The sequence below is a fragment of the Bombina bombina genome, chromosome 9, assembly GCF_027579735.1.
Source record: "Bombina bombina isolate aBomBom1 chromosome 9, aBomBom1.pri, whole genome shotgun sequence".
Taxonomy (NCBI): domain Eukaryota; kingdom Metazoa; phylum Chordata; class Amphibia; order Anura; family Bombinatoridae; genus Bombina; species Bombina bombina.
The window spans coordinates 273,822,768-273,849,326 of record NC_069507.1 but is presented as its reverse complement, the minus strand read 5'-3'; the positions used below and the strand labels follow the sequence as shown (position 1 = coordinate 273,849,326).

The window sequence follows — 26,559 nt, the reverse complement described above, 5'->3', positions numbered from 1 at the left end:
AGCAGACAAACTTATTATTACTGCTGACTACACTCTACCTACTGCACTCACAGAGCAGACAAACTTATTATTTCTGCTGACCTCACTCTACCTACTGCACTCACAGAGCAGACAAACTTATTATTTCTGCTGACCACACTCTACCTACTGCACTCACAGAGCAAACTTATTATTTCTGCTGACCACACTCTACCTACTGCACTCACAGAGCAGACAAACTTATTATTTCTGCTGACCACACTCTACCTACTGCACTCACAGAGCAGACAAACTTATTTCTGCTGACCACACTCTACCTACTGCACTCACAGAGCAGACAAACTTATTATTTCTGCTGACCACACTCTACCTACTGCACTCACAGAGCAGACAAACTTATTATTTCTGCTGACCACACTCTACCTACTGCACTCACAGAGATAACAAACTTATTATTTCTGCTGACCACACTCTACCTACTGCACTCACAGAGCAGACAAACTTATTATTTCTGCTGACCACACTCTACCTACTGCACTCACAGAGCAGACAAACTTATTATTTCTGCTGACTACACTCTACCTACTGCACTCACAGAGCAGACAAACTTATTATTTCTGCTGACCACACTCTACCTACTGCACTCACAGAGCAGACAAACTTATTATTACTGCTGACCACACTCTACCTACTGCACTCACAGAGATAACAAACTTATTATTACTGCTGACCACACTCTACCTACTGCACTCACAGAGCAGACAAACTTATTATTTCTGCTGACCACACTCTACCTACTGCACTCACAGAGCAGACAAACTTATTATTACTGCTGACCACACTCTACCTACTGCACTCACAGAGCAGACAAACTTATTATTTCTGCTGACCACACTCTACCTACTGCACTCACAGAGCAGACAAACTTATTATTACTGCTGACCACACTCTACCTACTGCACTCACAGAGCAGACAAACTTATTATTTCTGCTGACCACACTCTACCTACTGCACTCACAGAGCAGACAAACTTATTATTTCTGCTGACTACACTCTACCTACTGCACTCACAGAGCAGACAAACTTATTATTACTGCTGACCACACTCTACCTACTGCACTCACAGAGCAGACAAACTTATTATTACTGCTGACCACACTCTACCTACTGCACTCACAGAGCACACAAACTTATTATTTCTGCTGACCACACTCTACCTACTGCACTCACAGAGCAGACAAACTTATTATTACTGCTGACTACACTCTACCTACTGCACTCACAGAGCAGACAAACTTATTATTTCTGCTGACCACACTCTACCTACTGCACTCACAGAGCAGACAAACTTATTATTACTGCTGACCACACTCTACCTACTGCACTCACAGAGATAACAAACTTATTATTACTGCTGACCACACTCTACCTACTGCACTCACAGAGCAGACAAACTTATTATTTCTGCTGACCTCACTCTACCTACTGCACTCACAGAGCAGACAAACTTATTATTTCTGCTGACCACACTCTACATACTGCACTCACAGAGCAGACAAACTTATTATTACTGCTGACTACACTCTACCTACTGCACTCACAGAGCAGACAAACTTATTATTTCTGCTGACCTCACTCTACCTACTGCACTCACAGAGCAGACAAACTTATTATTTCTGCTGACCACACTCTACCTACTGCACTCACAGAGCAAACTTATTATTTCTGCTGACCACACTCTACCTACTGCACTCACAGAGCAGACAAACTTATTATTTCTGCTGACCACACTCTACCTACTGCACTCACAGAGCAGACAAACTTATTTCTGCTGACCACACTCTACCTACTGCACTCACAGAGCAGACAAACTTATTATTTCTGCTGACCACACTCTACCTACTGCACTCACAGAGCAGACAAACTTATTATTTCTGCTGACCACACTCTACCTACTGCACTCACAGAGATAACAAACTTATTATTTCTGCTGACCACACTCTACCTACTGCACTCACAGAGCAGACAAACTTATTATTTCTGCTGACCACACTCTACCTACTGCACTCACAGAGCAGACAAACTTATTATTTCTGCTGACTACACTCTACCTACTGCACTCACAGAGCAGACAAACTTATTATTTCTGCTGACTACACTCTACCTACTGCACTCACAGAGCAGACAAACTTATTATTTCTGCTGACCACACTCTACCTGCTGCACTCACAGAGCAGACAAACTTATTATTTCTGCTGACCACACTCTACCTACTGCACTCACAGAGCAGACAAACTTATTATTACTGCTGACCACACTCTACCTACTGCACTCACAGAGATAACAAACTTATTATTACTGCTGACCACACTCTACCTACTGCACTCACAGAGCAGACAAACTTATTATTTCTGCTGACCACACTCTACCTACTGCACTCACAGAGCAGACAAACTTATTATTACTGCTGACCACACTCTACCTACTGCACTCACAGAGCAGACAAACTTATTATTTCTGCTGACCACACTCTACCTACTGCACTCACAGAGCAGACAAACTTATTATTACTGCTGACCACACTCTACCTACTGCACTCACAGAGCAGACAAACTTATTATTTCTGCTGACCACACTCTACCTACTGCACTCACAGAGCAGACAAACTTATTATTTCTGCTGACTACACTCTACCTACTGCACTCACAGAGCAGACAAACTTAATATTACTGCTGACCACACTCTACCTACTGCACTCACAGAGCAGACAAACTTATTATTTCTGCTGACCACACTCTACCTACTGCACTCACAGAGCAGACAAACTTATTATTTCTGCTGACCACACTCTACCTACTGCACTCACAGAGCAGACAAACGTATTATTTCTGCTGACCACACTCTACCTACTGCACTCACAGAGCAGACAAACTTATTATTACTGCTGACCACACTCTATCTACTGCACTCACAGAGCAGACAAACTTATTATTACTGCTGACCACACTCTACCTACTGCACTCACAGAGCAGACAAACTTATTATTTCTGCTGACCACACTCTACCTACTGCACTCACAGAGCAGACAAACTTATTATTACTGCTGACCACGCTCTACCTACTGCACTCACAGAGCAGACAAACTTATTATTACTGCTGACCACACTCTACCTACTGCACTTACAGAGCAGACAAACTTATTATTACTGCTGACCACACTCTACCTACTGCACTCACAGAGCAGACAAACTTATTATTACTGCTGACCACACTCTACCTACTGCACTTACAGAGCAGACAAACTTTTTATTTCTGCTGACCACACTCTACCTACTGCACTCACAGAGCAGACAAACTTATTATTTCTGCTGACCACACTTATCTACTGCACTCACAGAGCAGACAAACTTATTATTTCTGCTGACCACACTCTACCTACTGCACTCACAGAGCAGACAAACTTAATATTACTGCTGACCACACTCTACCTACTGCACTCACAGAGCAGACAAACTTATTATTTCTGCTGACCACACTTATCTACTGCACTCACAGAGCAGACAAACTTATTATTTCTGCTGACCACACTCTACCTACTGCACTCACAGAGCAGACAAACTTATTATTTCTGCTGACCACACTCTACCTACTGCACTCACAGAGCAGACAAACTTATTATTACTGCTGACCACACTCTACCTACTGCACTCACAGAGCAGACAAACTTATTATTTCTGCTGACCACACTCTACCTACTGCACTCACAGAGCAGACAAACTTATTATTACTGCTGACCACACTCTACCTACTGCACTCACAGAGCAGACAAACGTATTATTACTGCTGACCACACTCTACCTACTGCACTCACAGAGATAACAAACTTATTATTTCTGCTGACCACACTCTACCTACTGCACTCACAGAGATAACAAACTTATTATTACTGCTGACCACACTCTACCTACTGCACTCACAGAGCAGACAAACTTATTATTACTGCTGACCACACTCTACCTACTGCACTCACAGAGCAGACAAACTTATTATTACTGCTGACTACACTCTACCTACTGCACTCACAGAGCAGACAAACGTATTATTACTGCTGACCACACTCTACCTACTGCACTCACAGAGATAACAAACTTATTATTTCTGCTGACCACACTCTACCTACTGCACTCACAGAGATAACAAACTTATTATTACTGCTGACCACACTCTACCTACTGCACTCACAGAGCAGACAAACTTATTATTACTGCTGACCACACTCTACCTACTGCACTCACAGAGATAACAAACTTATTATTACTGCTGACCACACTCTACCTACTGCACTCACAGAGCAGACAAACTTATTATTACTGCTGACCACACTCTACCTACTGCACTTACAGAGCAGACAAACTTATTATTACTGCTGACCACACTCTACCTACTGCACTCACAGAGCAGACAAACTTATTATTACTGCTGACCACACTCTACCTACTGCACTTACAGAGCAGACAAACTTTTTATTTCTGCTGACCACACTCTACCTACTGCACTCACAGAGCAGACAAACTTATTATTTCTGCTGACCACACTTATCTACTGCACTCACAGAGCAGACAAACTTATTATTTCTGCTGACCACACTCTACCTACTGCACTCACAGAGCAGACAAACTTAATATTACTGCTGACCACACTCTACCTACTGCACTCACAGAGCAGACAAACTTATTATTTCTGCTGACCACACTTATCTACTGCACTCACAGAGCAGACAAACTTATTATTTCTGCTGACCACACTCTACCTACTGCACTCACAGAGCAGACAAACTTATTATTTCTGCTGACCACACTCTACCTACTGCACTCACAGAGCAGACAAACTTATTATTACTGCTGACCACACTCTACCTACTGCACTCACAGAGCAGACAAACTTATTATTTCTGCTGACCACACTCTACCTACTGCACTCACAGAGCAGACAAACTTATTATTACTGCTGACCACACTCTACCTACTGCACTCACAGAGCAGACAAACGTATTATTACTGCTGACCACACTCTACCTACTGCACTCACAGAGATAACAAACTTATTATTTCTGCTGACCACACTCTACCTACTGCACTCACAGAGATAACAAACTTATTATTACTGCTGACCACACTCTACCTACTGCACTCACAGAGCAGACAAACTTATTATTACTGCTGACCACACTCTACCTACTGCACTCACAGAGCAGACAAACTTATTATTACTGCTGACTACACTCTACCTACTGCACTCACAGAGCAGACAAACGTATTATTACTGCTGACCACACTCTACCTACTGCACTCACAGAGATAACAAACTTATTATTTCTGCTGACCACACTCTACCTACTGCACTCACAGAGATAACAAACTTATTATTACTGCTGACCACACTCTACCTACTGCACTCACAGAGCAGACAAACTTATTATTACTGCTGACCACACTCTACCTACTGCACTCACAGAGATAACAAACTTATTATTACTGCTGACCACACTCTACATACTGCACTCACAGAGATAACAAACTTATTATTACTGCTGACCACACTCTACCTACTGCACTTACAGAGCAGACAAACTTTTTATTTCTGCTGACCACACTCTACCTACTGCACTCACAGAGCAGACAAACTTATTATTTCTGCTGACCACACTTATCTACTGCACTCACAGAGCAGACAAACTTATTATTTCTGCTGACCACACTCTACCTACTGCACTCACAGAGCAGACAAACTTATTATTTCTGCTGACTACACTCTACCTACTGCACTCACAGAGCAGACAAACTTATTATTTCTGCTGACCACACTCTACCTACTGCACTCACAGAGCAGACAAACTTATTATTTCTGCTGACCACACTCTACCTACTGCACTCACAGAGCAGACAAACTTATTATTTCTGCTGACCACACTCTACCTACTGCACTCACAGAGCAGACAAACTTATTATTACTGCTGACCACACTCTACCTACTGCACTCACAGAGCAGACAAACTTATTATTACTGCTGACTACACTCTACCTACTGCACTCACAGAGCAGACAAACGTATTATTACTGCTGACCACACTCTACCTACTGCACTCACAGAGCAGACAAACTTATTATTACTGCTGACCACACTCTACCTACTGCACTCACAGAGATAACAAACTTATTATTTCTGCTGACCACACTCTACCTACTGCACTCACAGAGCAGACAAACTTATTATTACTGCTGACCACACTCTACCTACTGCACTCACAGAGATAACAAACTTATTATTACTGCTGACCACACTCTACCTACTGCACTTACAGAGCAGACAAACTTTTTATTTCTGCTGACCACACTCTACCTACTGCACTCACAGAGCAGACAAACTTATTATTACTGCTGACCACACTCTACCTACTGCACTCACAGAGCAGACAAACTTATTATTTCTGCTGACCACACTCTACCTACTGCACTCACAGAGCAGACAAACTTATTATTTCTGCTGACCACACTCTACCTACTGCACTCACAGAGCAGACAAACTTATTATTTCTGCTGACCACACTCTACCTACTGCACTCACAGAGCAGACAAACTTATTATTACTGCTGACCACACTCTACCTACTGCACTCACAGAGCAGACAAACTTATTATTTCTGCTGACCACACTCTACCTACTGCACTCACAGAGCAGACAAACTTATTATTACTGCTGACCACACTCTACCTACTGCACTCACAGAGCAGACAAACTTATTATTACTGCTGACTACACTCTACCTACTGCACTCACAGAGCAGACAAACGTATTATTACTGCTGACCACACTCTACCTACTGCACTCACAGAGCAGACAAACTTATTATTACTGCTGACCACACTCTACCTACTGCACTCACAGAGATAACAAACTTATTATTTCTGCTGACCACACTCTACCTACTGCACTCACAGAGATAACAAACTTATTATTACTGCTGACCACACTCTACCTACTGCACTCACAGAGCAGACAAACTTATTATTACTGCTGACCACACTCTACCTACTGCACTCACAGAGCAGACAAACTTATTATTTCTGCTGACCACACTCTACCTACTGCACTCACAGAGATAACAAACTTATTATTACTGCTGACCACACTCTACCTACTGCACTCACAGAGCAGACAAACATTATTTCTGCTGACTACACTCTACCTACTGCACTCACAGAGATGAGAAACTTAGGAGCAAATTAGAAAGTTGATTAAAATTGTCTGCTCTATTTGAATCATGACTATTCCTTTAAAATGTCAACTGGCTGCCTTGCTGATTGTATCTGCCTAAGAGACCATTACATGAGATTGTTACATTTATAGAAACAAGTTTAGCAACTTACATGTTCGTTTAACCACTTGTCTGCTGATGAATGCTGCACCACTTTGCATATTAATGCTGGTTTCTAAAGGGTTAAGACGTATTCTATTACATAAACCTGCAGATTAGAATGGACATTAAGAGTTATATTTTATTTGCTGTAACAATTTTAAAACTATTTAGAAGTTTTCAGAGCATTTTTACTAGATTTTATAAAACCTATTTACTTCCTAAGACATATATATTCTTTTTAAATACTGTATTAGCAATGACTAACACTAAATATTGTGTAACTTGAATAAATCATTAGAAGACTTTGCGGAAGAACATAACACTTGACTAACTTGTGCATTTGTGTGTTCAAAAGTGAATCTCCCTTTCACTGTGCACAAATTTGTGGGCTGAGGAAATGATTTAAAGTGAGAGCTGACATGAGATGTGATTGGCCAGCTTCTACCATTGCATGCTGGTAGATGTAGTACTCGCCTCTTTTATTTCATAGGGCTGTGGACTACAGCTGCCCTTGTCTTAATGATAAGACATTGAAGGGACAGGAACAGGAGGGTCTACAAAAAACATTGCTTCATGGAGCAGTCTAAGAGTTGCCCATAAAGGTGGAAGGGAGAAAAAAGAAGGGAAATAACAGGTGTTTTAAGGTGGTATTTCAAGGATGCATGATTCAATTTAGAAAAGCACAGAATTTAAATTTAAAAGCACCACATAAACCAATCACTCAGAATAATTAAGAGACTGAAAAATTCAATGAAGAAAATAATAGTAATAATAATAGGACATTTTGAGGTGCACTGACCTTACTGCCCCAATAGACCAGCCCCCACTGCATGACTGTATTCTTCTCATTATCCTTGTCCATCTCTCCGCAGGTATTTTATTACTCCACCAATATATTTGAGCAAGCTGGAGTTCCAATGCCAGTATATGCAACTATTGGCGCAGGGGTGGTAAACACCGTATTTACTGTGGTCTCGGTAAGTGTGATCTGCTACAGCTTTGGTGTGTGTTTGTACGTATGTGTTACTGTCTGTGCATTTCCACACACACATATATATATATGCAAAGGATTCTAAATCTAACCTTAAAAGGTTCTTTAAGTACATAAATAGCAAAAAAATATAAGGACAATATAGGTACATTAAAATGAGTGCAGGGTAACATGATTAACTGTGACAGGGAAAAGGCTGAGGTAGTAAACCAGTTCTTTTCTTCAGTATACACAAGAGAGGAACCAATGGACGATACTTTGGAACAAACTAGAACATGCAAGTCCATTCCATTAACTTGGTTATGTGTAGAGGATATCAGGAACAAATTGGATAATATTAAAGGGACACTGAACCCAAATTTTTTCTTTTGTGATTCAGATAGAGCATGAATTTTTAAGCAACTTTCTAATTTACTTCTATTATCAAATTTTCTTTATTCTCTTTGTATCTTTATTTGAAATGCAAGAATCTAAGTTTAGATGCCGGCCCATTTTGGTGAACAACCTGGGTTGTCCTTGCTGATTGGTGGAAAAAATCCATCCACCAATCAAAAAGTGCTGTCCAGAGTTCTTAACCCAAAAAAGCTTAGATGGCTTTTATTTCAAATAAAGATAGCAAGAGAACGAAGAAAAATTGATAATAGGAGTAAATTAGAAAGTTGCTTAAAATTGCATGCTCTATCTGAATCACAAAAGAAAAAAAAATTGGGTTCAGTGTCCCTTTAACCCCTTAATGACCGAGGACGTGCAGGGTACGTCCTCAAAAAAAAGGCAGTTAACGCCTGAGGACGTACCCTGCACGTCCTCGGTGTGGAAAGCAGCTGGAAGCGATCCTGCTCGCTTCCAGCTGCTTTCCGGTTATTGCAGTGATGCCTCGATATGGAGGCATCCTGCAATAACCTTTTACGGCCATCCGATGCAGAGAGAGCCACTCTGTGGCCCTCTCTGCACCGGACATCGATGGCCGGTTTCGTTGGTGGGTGGGAGCCGACTTGGGAGGCGGGTGGGCGGCCATCGGTGTGCCGCATGACGTCAAGGGGGGCGGGATCGGGGGCGCGATCGTCGGGGGCGCGCACGGGCGCGCGCGCGTGCACGGAGGGTGGCGGGCGGGGCGCGTGCACGGGGCGGGAGCGGGTGGGAACCGCTACACTACGGAAAATGTTTTAATAAATAAGACCTAATCTTGTTTGTGCAAAAGCACAAAAAGTGATCATGGAGGGGTGGGGGGTTGGTTTTGTGTGGGGGGAAGCTACACTACAGAAACTTTTAATAAATGTAAAAAAAAAAACATTTTTTTCTTCTAAACTGGGTACTGGCAGACAGCTGCCAGTACCCAAGATGGCGCCCATTAAGTTAGAGTGGGAGGGTTATAGAGCTTTTTAGGGGGGATCAGTGAGGTTGGGGTCTAAGGGGGGATCGTACACATCAGCATATGTAAATATGCTTCTTTTTTTTTTTTAAAAAAAGGGCCAAATACCTTTTATTTTAGTACTGGCAGAGTTTCTGCCAGTACTTAAGATGGCGGGGACAATTGTGGGGTGGGGGAGGGAAGAGAGCTGTTTGGGAGGGATCAGGGGGTGGGATGTTTCAGGTGGGAGGCTGAGCTCTACACTAAATCTAATATTAACCCTGCAAGCTCCCTACAAGCTACCTAATTAACCCCTTCACTGCTAGCCATAATACACGTGTGATGCGCAGCGGCATTTAGCGGCCTTCTAAATACCAAAAAGCAATGCCAAAGCCATATATGTCTGCTATTTCTGAACAAAGGGGATCCCAGAGAAGCATTTACAACCATTTGTGCCATAACTGCACAAGCTGTTTGTAAATTATTTCAGTGAGAAACCTAAAATTGTGAAAAATGTAACTTTTTTTTTTATTTGATCGCATTTGGCGGTGAAATGGTGGCATGAAATATACCAAAATGGGCCTAGATCAATACTTGGGGTTGTCTACTACACTACACTAAAGCTAAAATTACCCCAAAAAGCTCCCTACATGCTCCCTAATTAACCCCTACACTGCTGGGCATAATACACGTGTGGTGCGCAGTGGCATTTAGTGGCATTCTAATTACCAAAAAGCAACACCAAAGCCATATAAGTCTGCTATTTATGAACAAAGGGGATCCCAGAGAAGAATTTACAACCATTTGTGCCATATTTGCACAAGCTGTTTGTAAATAATTTCAGTGAGAAACCTAAAGTTTGTGAAAAAATTTGTGAAAAAGTGAACGATTTTTTTTATTTGATCGCATTTGGCGGTGAAATGGTGGCATGAAATATACCAAAATGGGCCTAAATCAATACTTTGGGTTGTCTTCTAAAAAAAAATATATACATGTCAAGGGATATTCAGGGATTCCTGAAAGATATTAGTGTTCCAATGTAACTAGCGCTAATTTTGAAAAAAAGTGGTTTGGAAATAGCAAAGTGCTACTTGTATTTATGGCCCTATAACTTGCAAAAAAAGCAAAGAACATGTAAACATTGGGTATTTCTAAACTCAGGACAAAATTTAGAAACTATTTAGCATGGGTGTTTTTTGGTGGTCGTAGATGTGTAACAGATTTTTGGGGTCAAAGTTAGAAAAAGTGTGTTTTTTTCCATTTTTTCCTCATATTTTATAATTTTTTTTATAGTAAATTATAAGATATGATGAAAATAATGGTATCTTTAGAAAGTCCATTTAATGGCGAGAAAAACGGTATATAATATGTGTGGGTACAGTAAATGAGTAAGAGGAAAATTACAGCTAAACACAAACACCGCAGAAATGTAAAAATAGCCTTGGTCCCAAACGGACAGAAAATGGAAAAGTGCTGTGGTCATTAAGGGGTTAAGGTAAATAAAACTCCAGGCCCAGATGGAATACACCCAAGGGTGTTAAGGGAATTTAGCACTATTATATGAAACCTCTACTCTTAATTTTTCAAGACTCATTATCCTCAGGCATAGTACCCCAGGATTGGCGTAAAGCTGATGTGGTACCACTCTTCAAAAAAGAAAAAGGAAGCAGGGATGATCCAGGAAACTACAGACCAGTTAGTCTGACATAAATAGTCAGGAAGATATTTGAAGGGATTATATTGATGATCATATTCGTGTAAACAAGATTTTCGGGCCGATTATCAAGCTCCGACCGGAGCTTGATGCTCCTTGTTTCCAGCGAGCCTTCAGGCTCGCCAGAAACAAAAGTTATGAAGCAGCGGTCTAAAGACCGCTGCCCCATAACTTTTCTGCCTGCTCTGAGGCGGCGGACAGGAATCAACCCGATCAAATACAATGGGGTTTATTGACCCCCCCCCTGCTAGAGGCCGATTGGCTGCGAATCTGCCGGGGGCGGTATTGCACAAGCAGTTCTAGTGAACTGCTTGTGCAATGATAAATGCAGACAGTGCTAAATATGTTAGCTCATGGATAAATAACTGGATAACAGATAGGGAGCAACGAGTAGCAGTGAATGGATCATACTCAGATTAAACAAAGGTAATCAGTGGCGTCCCCCAGGGATCAGTACTGGGCCCTGCTCTTTTTAATATATTTATTAATGACTTGGAGCAAGGATTAAATAGCAACATCTCTATTTTTGTTAAAGGGACATTCCGGTCAAACTTTAAATGCACAAGGATTTATTACATCTTTGAATAGAAACATATTTGCAATATACATGTACTGGCAAAAATGCTTCTAGTAAAAGTTATCACTGTTTTAGTGTTAATATTTTTCTCTGCATGTGCATTTGAAGCATAGCTAGATATTCTCAGTCCACACACATTTTAAATAATGCAGCTGCTCAGATAATCAGTGGGGGCTTGTATCATGTCAGCAATTAAGAAAGAGAGAGAGAGGGGGGGCAAATAAATGAATAGGGAGAGGAATAGAGAGAGGGAAAAATAAGAAGAGACATCAAGAGAGAGGGAGAGAGAGAGAGAGAGAGAGAGGAAGAGAGAGAGAGAGAGAGAGAGGGAGAGAGAGAGAGAGAGAGAGAGAGAGGAAGAGAGAGAGAGAGAGAGAGAGAGAGAGGAAGAGAGAGAGAGAGGAAGAGAGAGAGAGAGAGCAGAAGAGAGAGAGAGAGAGAGAGAGAGGAAGAGAGAGAGAGAGAGAGGAAGAGAGAGAGAGAGAGAGCAGAAGAGAGAGAGAGAGAGGAAGAGAGAGAGAGGAAGAGAGAGAGAGAGAGAGAGAGAGAGAGCGGAAGAGAGAGGGAGAGAAATTGGTAGAACAAAAGGGCGCACTTGGCTATAATAAATACAAAGTATATTTCTATTGCCACCTCTAGTCTGCGTGTAGATGATATTGTAATAACATAGAGGCCCATTTATCAAGCTCCGAATGGAGCTTGTGGGCCCGTGTTTCTGGCGAGCTTTCAGACTCGCCAGAAACAGCAGTTATGAAGCAGCGGTCTAAAGAATTAGGGTACATACGGCTAGATTACGAGTTTTGCATTATGAGCGGCTCGGTAATAACTTGCAAGTTATAATATAGCGCTGCTATTACAGGTTTGCAAAAACCCGGCGTTAGCAGGCAATATGGCAGCGTTGAGCTCCATACCGCACTCAAATACCAGCGCTGCTTTGAGCTGGTTTTATGTGCTCGTGCACGATTTCCCCATAGGCATCAATGGGGAGAGCCGGCTAAAAAAAAGCCTAACACCTGCAATAAAGGAGCGTAAAGCTCCGTAATGCAGCCCCATTGATTCCTATGGGGAAAGAAAAGTTATGTTTACACCTAACACCCTAACATAAACCCTGAGTCTAAACACCCCTAATCTGCTGCCCCCCGACATCGCCGACATCTACATTACACTTATTAACCCCTAATCTGCCACCCCCGACATCGCCGCCACCTACATTACACTTATTAACCCCTAATCTGCCGCCCCCGACATCGCCGACACCTACATTACACTTATTAACCCCTAATCTGCCGCCCCCGACATCGCCGACACCTACATTACACTTATTAACCCCTAATCTGCCACCCCCGACATCGCCGACACCTACATTACACTTATTAACCCCTAATCTGCTGCCCCCGACATCGCCGACACCTACATTACACTTATTAACCCTTAATCTTCTGCCCCCGACATCGCCGCCACTATACTAAAGTTATTAACCCCTAAACCTAACCCTAAGTCTAACCCTAACACCCCTAACTTAAATATAATTAAAATAAATCTAAATAAAAATTCCTATCATTAACTAAATAATTCCTATTTAAAACTAAATACTTACCTATAAAATAAACCCTAATGGCTAAATTATGAGTTTTCCATTAAGATGAAAAAGCAGCATTAACAGGTCCTAACGCTGCTTTTTCACTACCGCTGCTATTACGAGTCTTGCAGGTTTAGGGGCACCGCACACTTCTTTACCGCAAACCGACTTAAGTAAACTTCATGAACCCTTTTTTCTATGGGACTTCCATAGCGTTGGTATTACGAGTCTGTCCTGGGAGGCCAAAAAGTGAGCGGTACACCCTCTACCTCCAAGATCCGTAACGCATTCTTAAGTCTGTAGTTATGAGTTTTATGGTACAACGCTGTAGCATAAAACTCATAACTAAAGGGCTAAAAAGTACACTAACACCCATAAATGACCTATTAACCCCTAAACCGAGGCCCCCCCGCATCACAAACACTGAAATAAAATTATTAACCCCTAATCTGCCGCTCCGGACATCGCCACCACTAAAATAAACATATTAACCCCTAAACCGCCGCAATCCCGCCTCGCAAACACTAGTTAAATATTATTAACCCCTAATCTTCCGCCCCAACGTCGCCGCCACTATATTAAATTTATTAAACCCTAAACCTAAGTCTAACCCTAACCCCAACACCCCCTAATTGAAATATAATTTAAATAAATCTAAATAAAATTATTATCATTAACTACATTATTCCTATTTAAAACTAAATAGTTACCTCTAAAATAAACCCTAAGTTAGCTACAATATAACTAATAGTTACATTGTAGCTATCTTAGGGTTTGTTTTTATTTTACAGGCAACTTTGTATTTATTTTAACTAGGTACAATAGTTATTAAATAGTTATTAACTATTTAATAACTACCTAGCTAAAATAAAGACAAAAGTACCTGTAAAATAAAACCTAACATAAGTTACAATAACACCTAACACTACACTATAATTACATAAATTAACTAAATTAAATACAATTAAATAAATTAAATTAGCTAAATCACAAAAAAAACAACACTAAATTACAGAAAATAAAAAAACAAATTACAGATCTTTAAACTAATTACACCTAATCTAAGGGCCCTATCAAAATAAAAAAGTCCCGCCAAAATAAACCCCCCTTAGCCTAAACTAAACTATTAATAGCCTTTAAAAGGGCCTTTTGCGGGGCATTGCCCCAAAGTAATCAGCTCTTTTACCTGTAAAAAAAAATACAAACAACCCCCCCAACAGTAAAACCCACCACCCACACAACCAACCCCCCAAATAAAAAGCTAACTAAAAAAAACTAAGCTCCCCATTGCCCTGAAAAGGGCATTTGGATGGGCATTGCCCTTAAAAGGGCATTTAGCTCTTTTGCAGGCCCAAAGCCCTAACCTAAAAAATAAACCCACCCAATACACCCTTAAAAAAATCCTAACACTAACCCCCGATGATTCACTTACCGGGAGAAGTCTTCACCCAAGCGGCAAGATGTCCTCAACGAAGTTGGCAGAAGTGGTCCTCCAGACGGGCAGAAGTCTTCATTCAGACGGCATCTTCTCTCTTAATTTTTCCGGCGCGGAGCGGGTCCATCTTCAAGACATCCGAGTCAGAGCATCCTCTTCAAAACGGCTTCTTTGTAATGAATATCTCTTTAAGTGACGTCATCCAAGATGACGTCCCTTAGATTCCAATTGGCTGATAGAATTCTATCAGCCAATCGGAATGAAGGTAGAATAAATCCTATTGGCTGTTCCAATCAGCCAATAGAATGCAAGATCAATCCTATTGGCTGATTGGATCAGCCAATAGGATTGAAGTTCAATCTACCTTTTTTTATTTTGATAGGGCTATTAGATTAGGTGTAATTAGTTTAAAGATCTGTAATTTGTTTTTTATTTTCTGTAATTTAGTGTTTGTTTGTTTTTTGTGATTTTGCTAATTTAATTTATTTATTTAATTGTATTTAATTTAGTTAATTTATTTAATTGTAGTGTAGTGTTAGATTTTATTGTAACTTAGGTTTTATTTTACAGGTCAATTTGTATTTATTTTAGCTAGGTAGTTATTAAATAGTTAATAACTATTTACTACCTAGTCTACCTAGTTAAAATAAATACAAACTTGCCTGTAAAATAAAAATAACACCTAAGATAGCTACAATGTAACTATTAGTTATATTGTAGCTAGCTTAGGGTTTATTTTATAGGTAAGTATTTAGTTTTAAATAGGAATAATGTAGTTAATTATAGTAATTTTATTTAGATTTATTTAAATTATATTTAAGTTAGGGGGTGTTAGGGTTAGACTTAGATTTAGGGGGTTAATAAATTTAATATAGTGGCGGCGACGTTGGGGGCAGCAGATTAGAGGTTAATAAGTATAATGTAGGTGGCGGCGGTGTCCGGAGCGGCAGATTAGGGGTTAATAAATATAATGCAGGTGTCGGCGATGTCAGGGGCAGCAGATTAGGGGTTAATAAGTGTAAGATTAGGGGTGTTTAGACTCGGGGTTCATGTTAGGGGTTAATAAGTGTAGGTAGGTTGCGGCGACATTGGGGGCGGCAGATTAGGGGTTAATAAATATAATGTAGGTGGTGGTGATGTTGGGGGCAGCAGATTAGGGGTTAATAAGTATAATGTAGGTGGTGGTGGTGTCCGGAGCGGCAGATTAGGGGTTAATAAATATAATGCAGGTGTCGGCGAAGTCAGGGGCAGCAGATTAAGGGTTAATAAGTGTAAGATTAGGGGTGTTTAGACTCGGGGTTCATGTTAGGGTGTTAACTTTTATTTCCCCATAGGAATCAATGGGGCTGCGTTACTGAGTTTTACGCTGCTTTTTTGCAGGTGTTAGACTTTTTCTCAGCCGGCTCTCCCCATTGATGTCTACGGGGAAATCGTGCACAAGCACGTATGACCAGCTCACCGCTGACTTAAGCAGCACTGGTATTGAAGTGCGGTAAGGAGCACAATTTTGCTCAACGCTCACTTCTTGCCTTTTAACGCCGGGTTTGTAAAAACCTGTAATACCAGCGCTGTAGGTGAGCGGTGAGAGAAAACTGCTCGTTAGCACCGCACAGCTCCTAACGCAAAACTCGTAATCTGGCTGTAAGCTTGCGACAATATAACTGTTACATTGTAGCTAGCTTAGGTTTTATCTTTATTTCACAGGTAAGTTTGTATTTATTTTAACTAGGTAGAATAGTTACTAAAAAGTTATTAACTATTTACTAGCTACCTAGCTAAAATAAATACCAATTTACCTATAAAATAAAACCTAACCTGTCTTACACTAACACCTAACATTACACTACAATTAAATCAATTACAGTAATTAAATAAAGTTAACTAAATTACAAAAAAAACAAAACACTAAATTACACAAAATAAAAAAGAAATTAGTCTAATAGCCCTATCAAAATGAAAAAGCCCCTCCAAAATAAAAAAATCCCTAGCTTAAACTAAACTGCCAATAGCCCTTAAAAGGGCCTTTTGCGGGGCATTGCCCCAAAGAAATCAGCTCTTTCACCTGTAAAGAAAAATACAAACAACCCCCCAACAGTAAAACCCACCACCCACACAACCAAACCCCCCCAAATAAAATCCTATCTAAAAAACCTAAGCTCCCCATTGCCCTGAAAAGGGCATTTGGATGGTCATATCCCTTAAAAGTGCATTTAGCTCTTTTCCATTGCCCAAACCCTAAGCTAAAAATAATACCCAGCCAATAAACCCTTAAAAAAACCTAACACTAACACCCGAAGATCCACTCACAGTTTTTGAAGACCGGACATCCATCCTCATCAAACCGGGAGAAGTCTTCATCCAAGCGGGCAGAAGTCCTCAACGAAGTCGGGAGAAGTCTTCATCCAAGCTGCAAGAAGTGGTCCTCCAGGCAGGCAGAAGTCTTCATCCAGACGGCATCTTCTATTTTCATCCTTCCGACGCGGAACGGCTCCATCTTCAAGACATCCGGCGCGGAGCATCATCTTCTGTTGACAGCTACTGAAGAATGAAGGTTCCTTTAAGGGACGTCATCCAAGATGGCGTCCCTTGAATTCCGATTCTCTAAAAGGAACCTTCATTCTTCAGTAGCCGTCGACAGAAGAAGATGCTCCCCACCGGATGTCTTGAAGATGGAGCCGCTACGCGTCGGAAGGATGAAGATAGAAGATGCCGTCTGGATGAAGACTTCTGCCCGCCTGGAGGACCACTTCTTGCCGCTTGGATGAAGACTTCTCCCAGCTTCGTTGAGGACTTCTACCCGCTTGGATGAAGACTTCTCCCGGCTTGATGAGGATGGATGTCCGGTCTTCAAAAACTCTTCGGGGGTTAGTGTTAGGTTTGTTTAAGGGTTTATTGGGTGGGTTTTATTGTTAGCTTAGGGTTTGGGCAATGGAAAAGAGCTAAATGCCCTTTTAAGGGCAATGCCCATCCAAATGCCCTTTTCAGGGTAATGGGGAGCTTAGGTTTTTTAGATAGGATTTTATTTGGGGGGTTCGGTTGTGTGGGTGGTGGGTTTTACTGTTGGGGGGGGTTACTGTTTGGGGGATGTTTGAATTCTTTTGTCCTCGCGCTGCCAACATTCCATTGAGGATGCGTGCGCAACTGCCGACGGCAACGGACATTACAAACGCAATTATAGTATAGATATTATAACATTATTGTAGTATCCATGCTGAATATATCATTCATATGCCTTTATCATCAATAATATACATCTCTATGTGGATACTAGTTTGCCTACTTAGAACAGGTAGATTGCAACATAATATATAATATATATTTGCTTTAAAGGTAAATTCCGTATATATTACTAAATTTCCCTATTTACATTTTGTTATTACAATATCATCTACACCCAGACTAGAGGTGGCAATAGAAATATACTTTGTATTTATTATAGCCAAGTGCGCCCTTTTATTCTACCAATTTCTCTTGCTTGTGTATATATATATGTATGTGTGTGTCTGCATGTGTATGTAATGTGTGTGTGTTTCTATATATATATATTTTGGCTTGAGTGTGCATGTGTATGTCACATGTGTGTGTCCATATATATATACGTATGTGTGTGCATGTGCACTTCTGCATGCATTTGTGTATGTATATGTCAGCATGCATTTGTATGTATTTGCATGTGTATGTCTGTCTGCATGCATCTGTATTAGTGTACGTCTGCATATATCTGAATGTGTGTGCATGTGTACGCACGTCTGTATGCATCTGTATTTGTGTGCATGTATATGTACGTTTGCATGCATATGTGTACACATATATATATGTGTACACATGTGTGTGTTCATGAGTGTACATGTGTATGAGATGTGTGTATGCGTGTGCATTAGTGTGTGAGCAAGTGTATGTGTGAGTTAGGAGTGTGTGAGCTGTATATGTGGGTGTGTGCACAAGTTTGGGTTATGAGTGTGTGAGCTGTGTGGGTTTCTGTGTATACATGTGTGTGTGTGCAAGAGTTTGTGTATGTGTGTGTTTATGAGTGTGTGTAGGTGTTTGTATACATGTGTGTGTATGTGTGTGTTTATGAGAGTGTGTAGGTGTTTGTATACATGTGTGTGTATGTGTGTGTTTATGAGTGTGTGTAGGTGTTTGTATACATGTGTGTGTATGTGTGTGTTTATGAGAGTGTGTAGGTGTTTGTATACATGTGTGTGTATGTGTGTGTTTATGAGTGTGTGTAGGTGTTTGTATACATGTGTGTGTATGTGTGTGTTTATGAGTGTGTGTAGGTGTTTGTATACATGTGTGTGTATGTGTGTGTTTATGAGTGTGTGTAGGTGTTTGTATACATGTGTGTGTATGTGTGTGTTTATGAGAGTGTGTAGGTGTTTGTATACATGTGTGTGTATGTGTGTGTTTGAGTGTGTGTAGGTATTTGTATACATGTGTGTGTATGTGTGTGTTTATGAGTGTGTGTAGGTGTTTGTATACATGTGTGTGTATGTGTGTGTTTATGAGAGTGTGTAGGTGTTTGTATACATGTGTGTGTATGTGTGTGTTTATGAGTGTGTGTAGGTGTTTGTATACATGTGTGTGTATGTGTGTGTTTATGAGTGTGTGTAGGTGTTTGTATGCATGTGTGTATGTGTGTGTTTATGAGTGTGTGTAGGTGTTTGTGTTTGTATACATGTGTGTGTATGTGTGTGTTTATGAGTGTGTGTGTAGGTGTTTGTATACATGTGTGTGTATGTGTGTGTTTATGAGTGTGTGTAGGTGTTTGTATACATGTGTGTATGTGTGTGTTTATGAGTGTGTGTAGGTGTTTGTGTTTGTATACATGTGTGTATGTGTGTGTATGTGTGTGTTTATGAGTGTGTGTAGGTGTTTGTGTTTGTATACATGTGTGTATGTGTGTGTATGTGTGTGTATGTGTGTGTTTATGAGTGTGTGTAGGTGTTTGTATACATGTGTGTATGTGTGTTTATGAGTGTGTGTAGGTGTTTGTATACATGTGTGTGTATGTGTGTGTTTATGAGTGTGTGTAGGTGTTTGTATACATGTGTGTATGTGTGTGTATGTGTGTGTTTATGAGTGTGTGTAGGTGTTTGTATACATGTGTGTGTATGTGTGTGTATATGAGTGTGTGTAGGTGTTTGTATACATGTGTGTATGTGTGTGTTTATGAGTGTGTGTAGGTGTTTGTGTTTGTATACATGTGTGTGTGTGTATGTGTGTGTTTATGAGTGTGTGTAGGTGTTTGTGTTTGTATACATGTGTGTGTATGTGTGTGTATGTGTGTGTTTATGAGTGTGTGTAGGTGTTTGTATACACGTGTGTATGTGTGTGTTTATGAGTGTGTGTAGGTGTTTGTATACATGTGTGTGTATGTGTGTGTTTATGAGTGTGTGTAGGTGTTTGTGTTTGTATACATGTGTGTGTACGTGTGTGTTTATGAGTGTGTGTAGGTTTTTGTGTTTGTATACATGTGTGTGTACGTGTGTGTTTATGAGTGTGTGTAGGTGTTTGTGTTTGTATACATGTGTGTATGTGTGTGTATGTGTGTGTTTATGAGTGTGTGTAGGTGTTTGTGTTTGTATACATGTGTATGTGTGTGTTTATGAGTGTGTGTAGGTGTGTGTATACATGTGTGTGTATGTGTGTGTTTGAGTGTGTGTAGGTGTTTGTATACATGTGTGTGTATGTGTGTGTTTATGAGTGTGTGTAGGTGTTTGTATACATGTGTATGTATGTGTGTGTTTATGAGTGTGTGTAGGTGTTTGTATACATGTGTGTGTATGTGTGTGTTTATGAGTGTGTGTAGGTGTTTGTGTTTGTATACATGTGTGTGTATGTGTGTGTTTATGAGTGTGTGTAGGTGTTTGTATACATGTGTGTGTATGTGTGTGTTTATGAGTGTGTGTAGGTGTTTGTATACATGTGCGTGTAAGTGTTGGGATAAAGAAGGGTGCATTCTGGGCAGATTGGCACAATTCTGTCTATTTACAGCTCTTCCTGGTTGAGCATGCTGGACGCCGGACTCTGCATCTCATTGGTCTTGGGGGGATGGCTTTCTGTGCTCTCATAGTGACCATCGCCCTCAGATTCCAGGTAAGAACACAAACTTTCCAGTATTCTTGCCATTTGCTGTATTTGTCAGCTTTGGTCATATTCTACCTTGGTATCATGACTGATCCTATGAGTGCAACTCCTTACATGCTAGATAACATACTCCCAACTCCTTGTACCCCTCTTTATACCAGATAATGTTAGCCTCCCCTTGTACCCTTCTATGCACAAAATAATGTAAGCCACTCTCCTTGTATCTGCTTAATATACCTGATAACATAAGCCCCTCCCCTTTTATCTTCTTGATAAGTCATAAAACATAAGCCCCTCCCCTTGTACCCCTCTGTGCTCCCGATAATATAAGCCCCTCCCCTTGTAAATGCTAAATTTGCCAGATAATATAAGCCACTTCCCTTGTACCCATCTGTGCCCCTGATAATATAAGCCACTTCCCTTGTACCCCTCTGTGCTCCTGATAATATAAGCCACTTCCCTTGTACCCCTCTGTGCTCCTGATAATATAAGCCACTTCCCTTGTACCCCTCTGTGCTCCTGATAATATAAGCCACTTACCTTGTACCCCTCTGTGCTCCTGATAATATAAGCCACTTCCCTTGTACCCATCTGTGCTCCTGATAATATAAGCCACTTCCCTTGTACCCCTCTGTGCTCCTGATAATATAAGCCACTTCCCTTGTACCCCTCTGTGCTCCTGATAATATAAGCCACTTACCTTGTACCCCTCTGTGCTCCTGATAATATAAGCCACTTCCCTTATACCCCTCTGTGCTCCTGATAATATAAGCCACTTCCCTTGTACCCCTCTGTGCTCCTGATAATATAAGCCACTTCCCTTGTACCCCTCTGTGCTCCTGATAATATAAGCCACTTCCCTTGTACCCCTCTGTGCTCCTGATAATATAAGCCACTTCCCTTGTACCCCTCTGTGCTCCTGATAATATAAGCCACTTCCCTTGTACCCCTCTGTGCTCCTGATAATATAAGCCACTTCCCTTGTACCCCTCTGTGCTCCTGATAATATAAGCCCCTTCCCTTGTACCCCTCTGTGCTCCTGATAATATAAGCCAATTCCCTTGTACCCATCTGTGCCCCTGATAATATAAGCCACTTCCCTTGTACCCTTCTGTGCTCCTGATAATATAAGCCACTTCCCTTGTACCCCTCTGTGCTCCTGATAATATAAGCCACTTCCCTTATACACCTCTGTGCTCCTGATAATATAAGCCACTTCCCTTATACCCCTCTGTGCTCCTGATAATATAAGCCACTTCCCTTGTACCCCTCTGTGCTCCTGATAATATAAGCCAATTCCCTTATACCCATCTGTGCTCCTGATAATATAAGCCACTTCCCTTATACCCCTCTGTGCTCCTGATAATATAAGCCACTTCCCTTATACCCCTCTGTGCTCCTGATAATATAAGCCACTTCCCTTGTACCCATCTGTGCTCCTGATAATATAAGCCACTTCCCTTGTACCCCTCTGTGCTCCTGATAATATAAGCCACTTCCCTTGTACCCATCTGTGCCCCTGATAATATAAGCCACTTCCCTTATACCCCTCTGTGCTCCTGATAATATAAGCCACTTCCCTTGTACCCCTCTGTGCTCCTGATAATATAAGCCACTTCCCTTGTACCCCTCTGTGCTCCTGATAATATAAGCCACTTCCCTTGTACCCCTCTGTGCTCCTGATAATATAAGCCACTTCCCTTGTACCCATCTGTGCTCCTGATAATATAAGCCACTTCCCTTGTACCCCTCTGTGCTCCTGATAATATAAGCCACTTCCCTTATACCCCTCTGTGCTCCTGATAATATAAGCCACTTCCCTTATACCCCTCTGTGCTCCTGATAATATAAGCCACTTCCCTTATAACCCTCTGTGCTCCTGATAATATAAGCCACTTCCCTTGTACCCCTCTGTGCTCCTGATAATATAAGCCACTTACCTTGTACCCCTCTGTGCTCCTGATAATATAAGCCACTTCCCTTGTACCCCTCTGTGCTCCTGATAATATAAGCCACTTCCCTTGTACCCCTCTGTGCTCCTGATAATATAAGCCACTTCCCTTGTACCCCTCTGTGCTCCTGATAATATAAGCCACTTCCCTTGTACCCCTCTGTGCTCCTGATAATATAAGCCACTTCCCTTATACCCATCTGTGCTCCTGATAATATAAGCCACTTCCCTTGTACCCATCTGTGCCCCTGATAATATAAGCCACTTCCCTTGTACCCCTCTGTGCTCCTGATAATATAAGCCACTTACCTTGTACCCCTCTGTGCTCCTGATAATATAAGCCACTTCTCTTATACCCCTCTGTGCTCCTGATAATATAAGCCACTTCCCTTGTACCTGCTTAATATGACAGACAACATAAGCCCTCTGTGCACCAGATAATGAAAGCCCCTCCCCCTTTTTCCCATCTATATGCCAGATAATGGGTCCACTATAGAAGAGAAGCGATGTATAGTAAAATGGCTCTTGGTGAGACTGCCCTCAAACACTGATTTCAGCCCTTTATAAAATGTCACCAGCAACCTCGATTGTAAGATTTAAAATAGCTTTATTATCACAATGCTTTTAACAGGGATGCCTAGATCAACATTAACACTCCCTATGTACATTAAATCCCAAAATCTGAATTATTGTCTGACCTTTTGCTGACTGTGCCCAGGTCCATCTGTCTCCCTCTTTTCCCTGGCTTCCCTTACAATCCCCTCATTTCTAACACATCTTCTAACTGTCTCTGTCAGGTAGTCGCTAAAGGCTGGAGCTACGTGAGCATTGTGGCGATCTTCGGCTTTGTTGCCCTGTTTGAAATTGGTCCGGGCCCGATCCCCTGGTTTATTGTGGCGGAGCTATTTAGCCAGGGACCTCGCCCGGCAGCAATGGCTATATCTGGATGCTCTAACTGGACGGCAAACTTCCTTGTGGGAATCTTATTCCCATATGCAGCGGTGAGTGGGAGAGGGATGCAAAGAAAAGAGGGGGGGGGGGGGAGTGCAGATGTGAGAAGATTTGGCGGGAGAGAGGGGTAGATATATAGAAACATATTTCAACAGGATAAGAACCAGAAGCTGATATTTCCTTCTATACTATAAGCTTTCTCATGATAACTGTACGTATATCCCAGACCTTCTTCTTCCCTCACATATGTGTCTGTACCCCCTGTGTTCTGTCCAAGGACCCTATTAGCTAAAGATCTCTGGGGGTGAGATTCTCTAAGAAAACTCCCCAGCTCTATGAAACCTCTGATAAATTATTTAAAGGCAATTTTACCTGGAGAACTGTGAGTCTCACTAGGTGATGTTCCCTACATTTAAGTTTGTGAAGGTGATGCAAATATTTCAAAAGGGCTCACAAAAAATCCTAATAGAAAAACAAATGCGTACAAAAATAAGCTATACTTCATAATGTCTTTCCTTGTGAGGTTTATGAGAGAGAGGGCTGGAAACCAAGATTGGGAAGAGGAGACAATGGAAAAAATCGGTAGGGGAAATGGGTAACCTAGGGAGAGTCTGTATTTGGGGGGTTGCCTGAGACATGATGAGAACGTAGGGATCTTCATATGTTTTATCTCCCCTATCACAGGCCGGCTGTGGTCCTTACGTCTTCCTCATCTTTCTGGCGCTGCTCATTTTTTTCTTCATTTTCACCTTCTTCAAAGTCCCAGAGACCAAAGGACGCACCTTTGAGGAGATTGCCAAGGACTTCCAGCAGCCACAGATCTCAGACAACAGAAGCTTCTCTGAAAAGCTGCAACACTTCTTTTTGTGTCACTGTTGCAGTAAGAGCTCTGGGGCAGAGTCCAGTGCCCCTCACAATAACATAGAGCTGACAGGAGTGAAAGGGGCAGAATAAAGGGTCATGTGATTCATTAACCCTTGTCTGTCTCTGATCTGCAGATAATTATAGCACTTATTGCACATAGAGGTGTGCAGAGCATTAGTCTAGGGAAATGAACAACCAGTGCTCTGCAGACTATAAGACTGTGAGTACAATCTTTCATATGTCTGCTGTAACAAGTTCCTGCACCCGGTGATTGGATTATATATATATATATTTAACACATCAAACTGCTTTAGGTGAATACATTTCAAAACATTCTTGCTTTGTATACAGACATTAGTTTGTGCATGGATATTTATACAGGCTGGGAATTCTGTTTTATTGCTGGGATCTAACATGGAGAAGATAATGGTTGTCACTAGGATCTACTTGGAACATATAGTAAATGTTACTGGGATCTACTGCAGATACTGTATTTCTGGAATCTTTTGAGTTTTTTGTAACTGTCCCTGGGATTCTATGCGTATTAAAATGTTCATATGTGTGACTGATTGTAAAGGTATTTGAACCTCCTAAATACATGAAACTGTTTTTTAGTAATGCAAATAAACAAATTAAATATTTATATTCTCTCTGTGTATATGTTGAGGAGCTAAACAGGAGATGAAGACAAGGTCCTACAACATCAGAACAACCAACACCATGATTGCCATTCTAGTTAAAGCGCTACACCCTCATCCTAAAGCTGCATGAAAGCCTAAACCCTCATAACCATTTTACATGTATACCTACACCCATATTAAATGCTACATAAAGACCTACACCCATATCACCTTGCTAGATAAAGACCTACACCTTCATCCCATGCTACATAAAGACATACATCTTCATCTCCTTGTTAGATAACCACCTACATCCTCATCACCTTGACACCCAAATACCTGCATCCTTATCACAGATTCACAGTACTACATAAAGGAAATGTAAGGCAAATTGCCTGGAATGCACATAAGGGTTAAGGCCAAGACGGAGGAGTGGGAGTGCTCTGATTTGTGTGTGTGAAACAATGTTGCAGATAGAGAGGAGGGGTTCCAGCTTACCTTTTTAAGCCCTGTACAGGAAGCACAAGTCCTCTTTCTGCTGGTTTCTTCAAAATTTTCACATGAAGCGTTAAAGGAGATCTAAAGTACCTCCAAAGTGAATCATGGAGGCTAGGGAGGAACCTACAGAGAGAGAAGTCGTAGAGGAGAGTGATGAAGCTGCGGAATGGATTGCTCCATCCCCTGAAATGGTGGGTCGAACCCCTTTGTTTTCTCTTTCCCATGTCCCTCCCCAGGGTGAGCCTAGTGAGGGTGGTAGTAATACGACCATGCCTGAGATCTCTGATCAGGCCCTGTTAGATGCAATTTCCCAGGAGGGTGGATGGGATGTTATTGTAGGTCCCCCAGATGTGGCGTCTGAGCTGGTTGGCCATGCGGCCTATGTAAGGCCTTCGTGCGGCGGCCGGCCCTTCCGTTTTGGCCCCTGGTCCCCCCAGTGTCCCTCCCGGTACATCAGTTATGTTTGCGGGCCCTCCCCAGGTCAATCCCGGCTCTCATCCCTGAATTTTTACGGTCACTTCCCAGGTTAATACAGGCCCCTCGTG

General features: G+C 41.5%; 1 protein-coding gene across 1 annotated transcript in view; it reads left to right on the top strand.

Moving 5' to 3' along the window:
- Nucleotides 1–25,539, top strand: part of LOC128640320 (solute carrier family 2, facilitated glucose transporter member 3) — a 174,836-nt gene extending 149,297 nt beyond the window's left edge. The window contains exons 7-10 of the mRNA XM_053692811.1: nucleotides 8,269–8,373; nucleotides 21,038–21,139; nucleotides 23,879–24,082; nucleotides 24,717–25,539. Of these exons, the coding sequence (XP_053548786.1) occupies nucleotides 8,269–8,373; nucleotides 21,038–21,139; nucleotides 23,879–24,082; nucleotides 24,717–24,986 (681 nt within the window). The 3' untranslated portion in view covers nucleotides 24,987–25,539. The remainder of the gene's footprint in view (nucleotides 1–8,268; nucleotides 8,374–21,037; nucleotides 21,140–23,878; nucleotides 24,083–24,716) is intronic.
- Nucleotides 25,540–26,559: the final 1,020 nt, after the last annotated feature.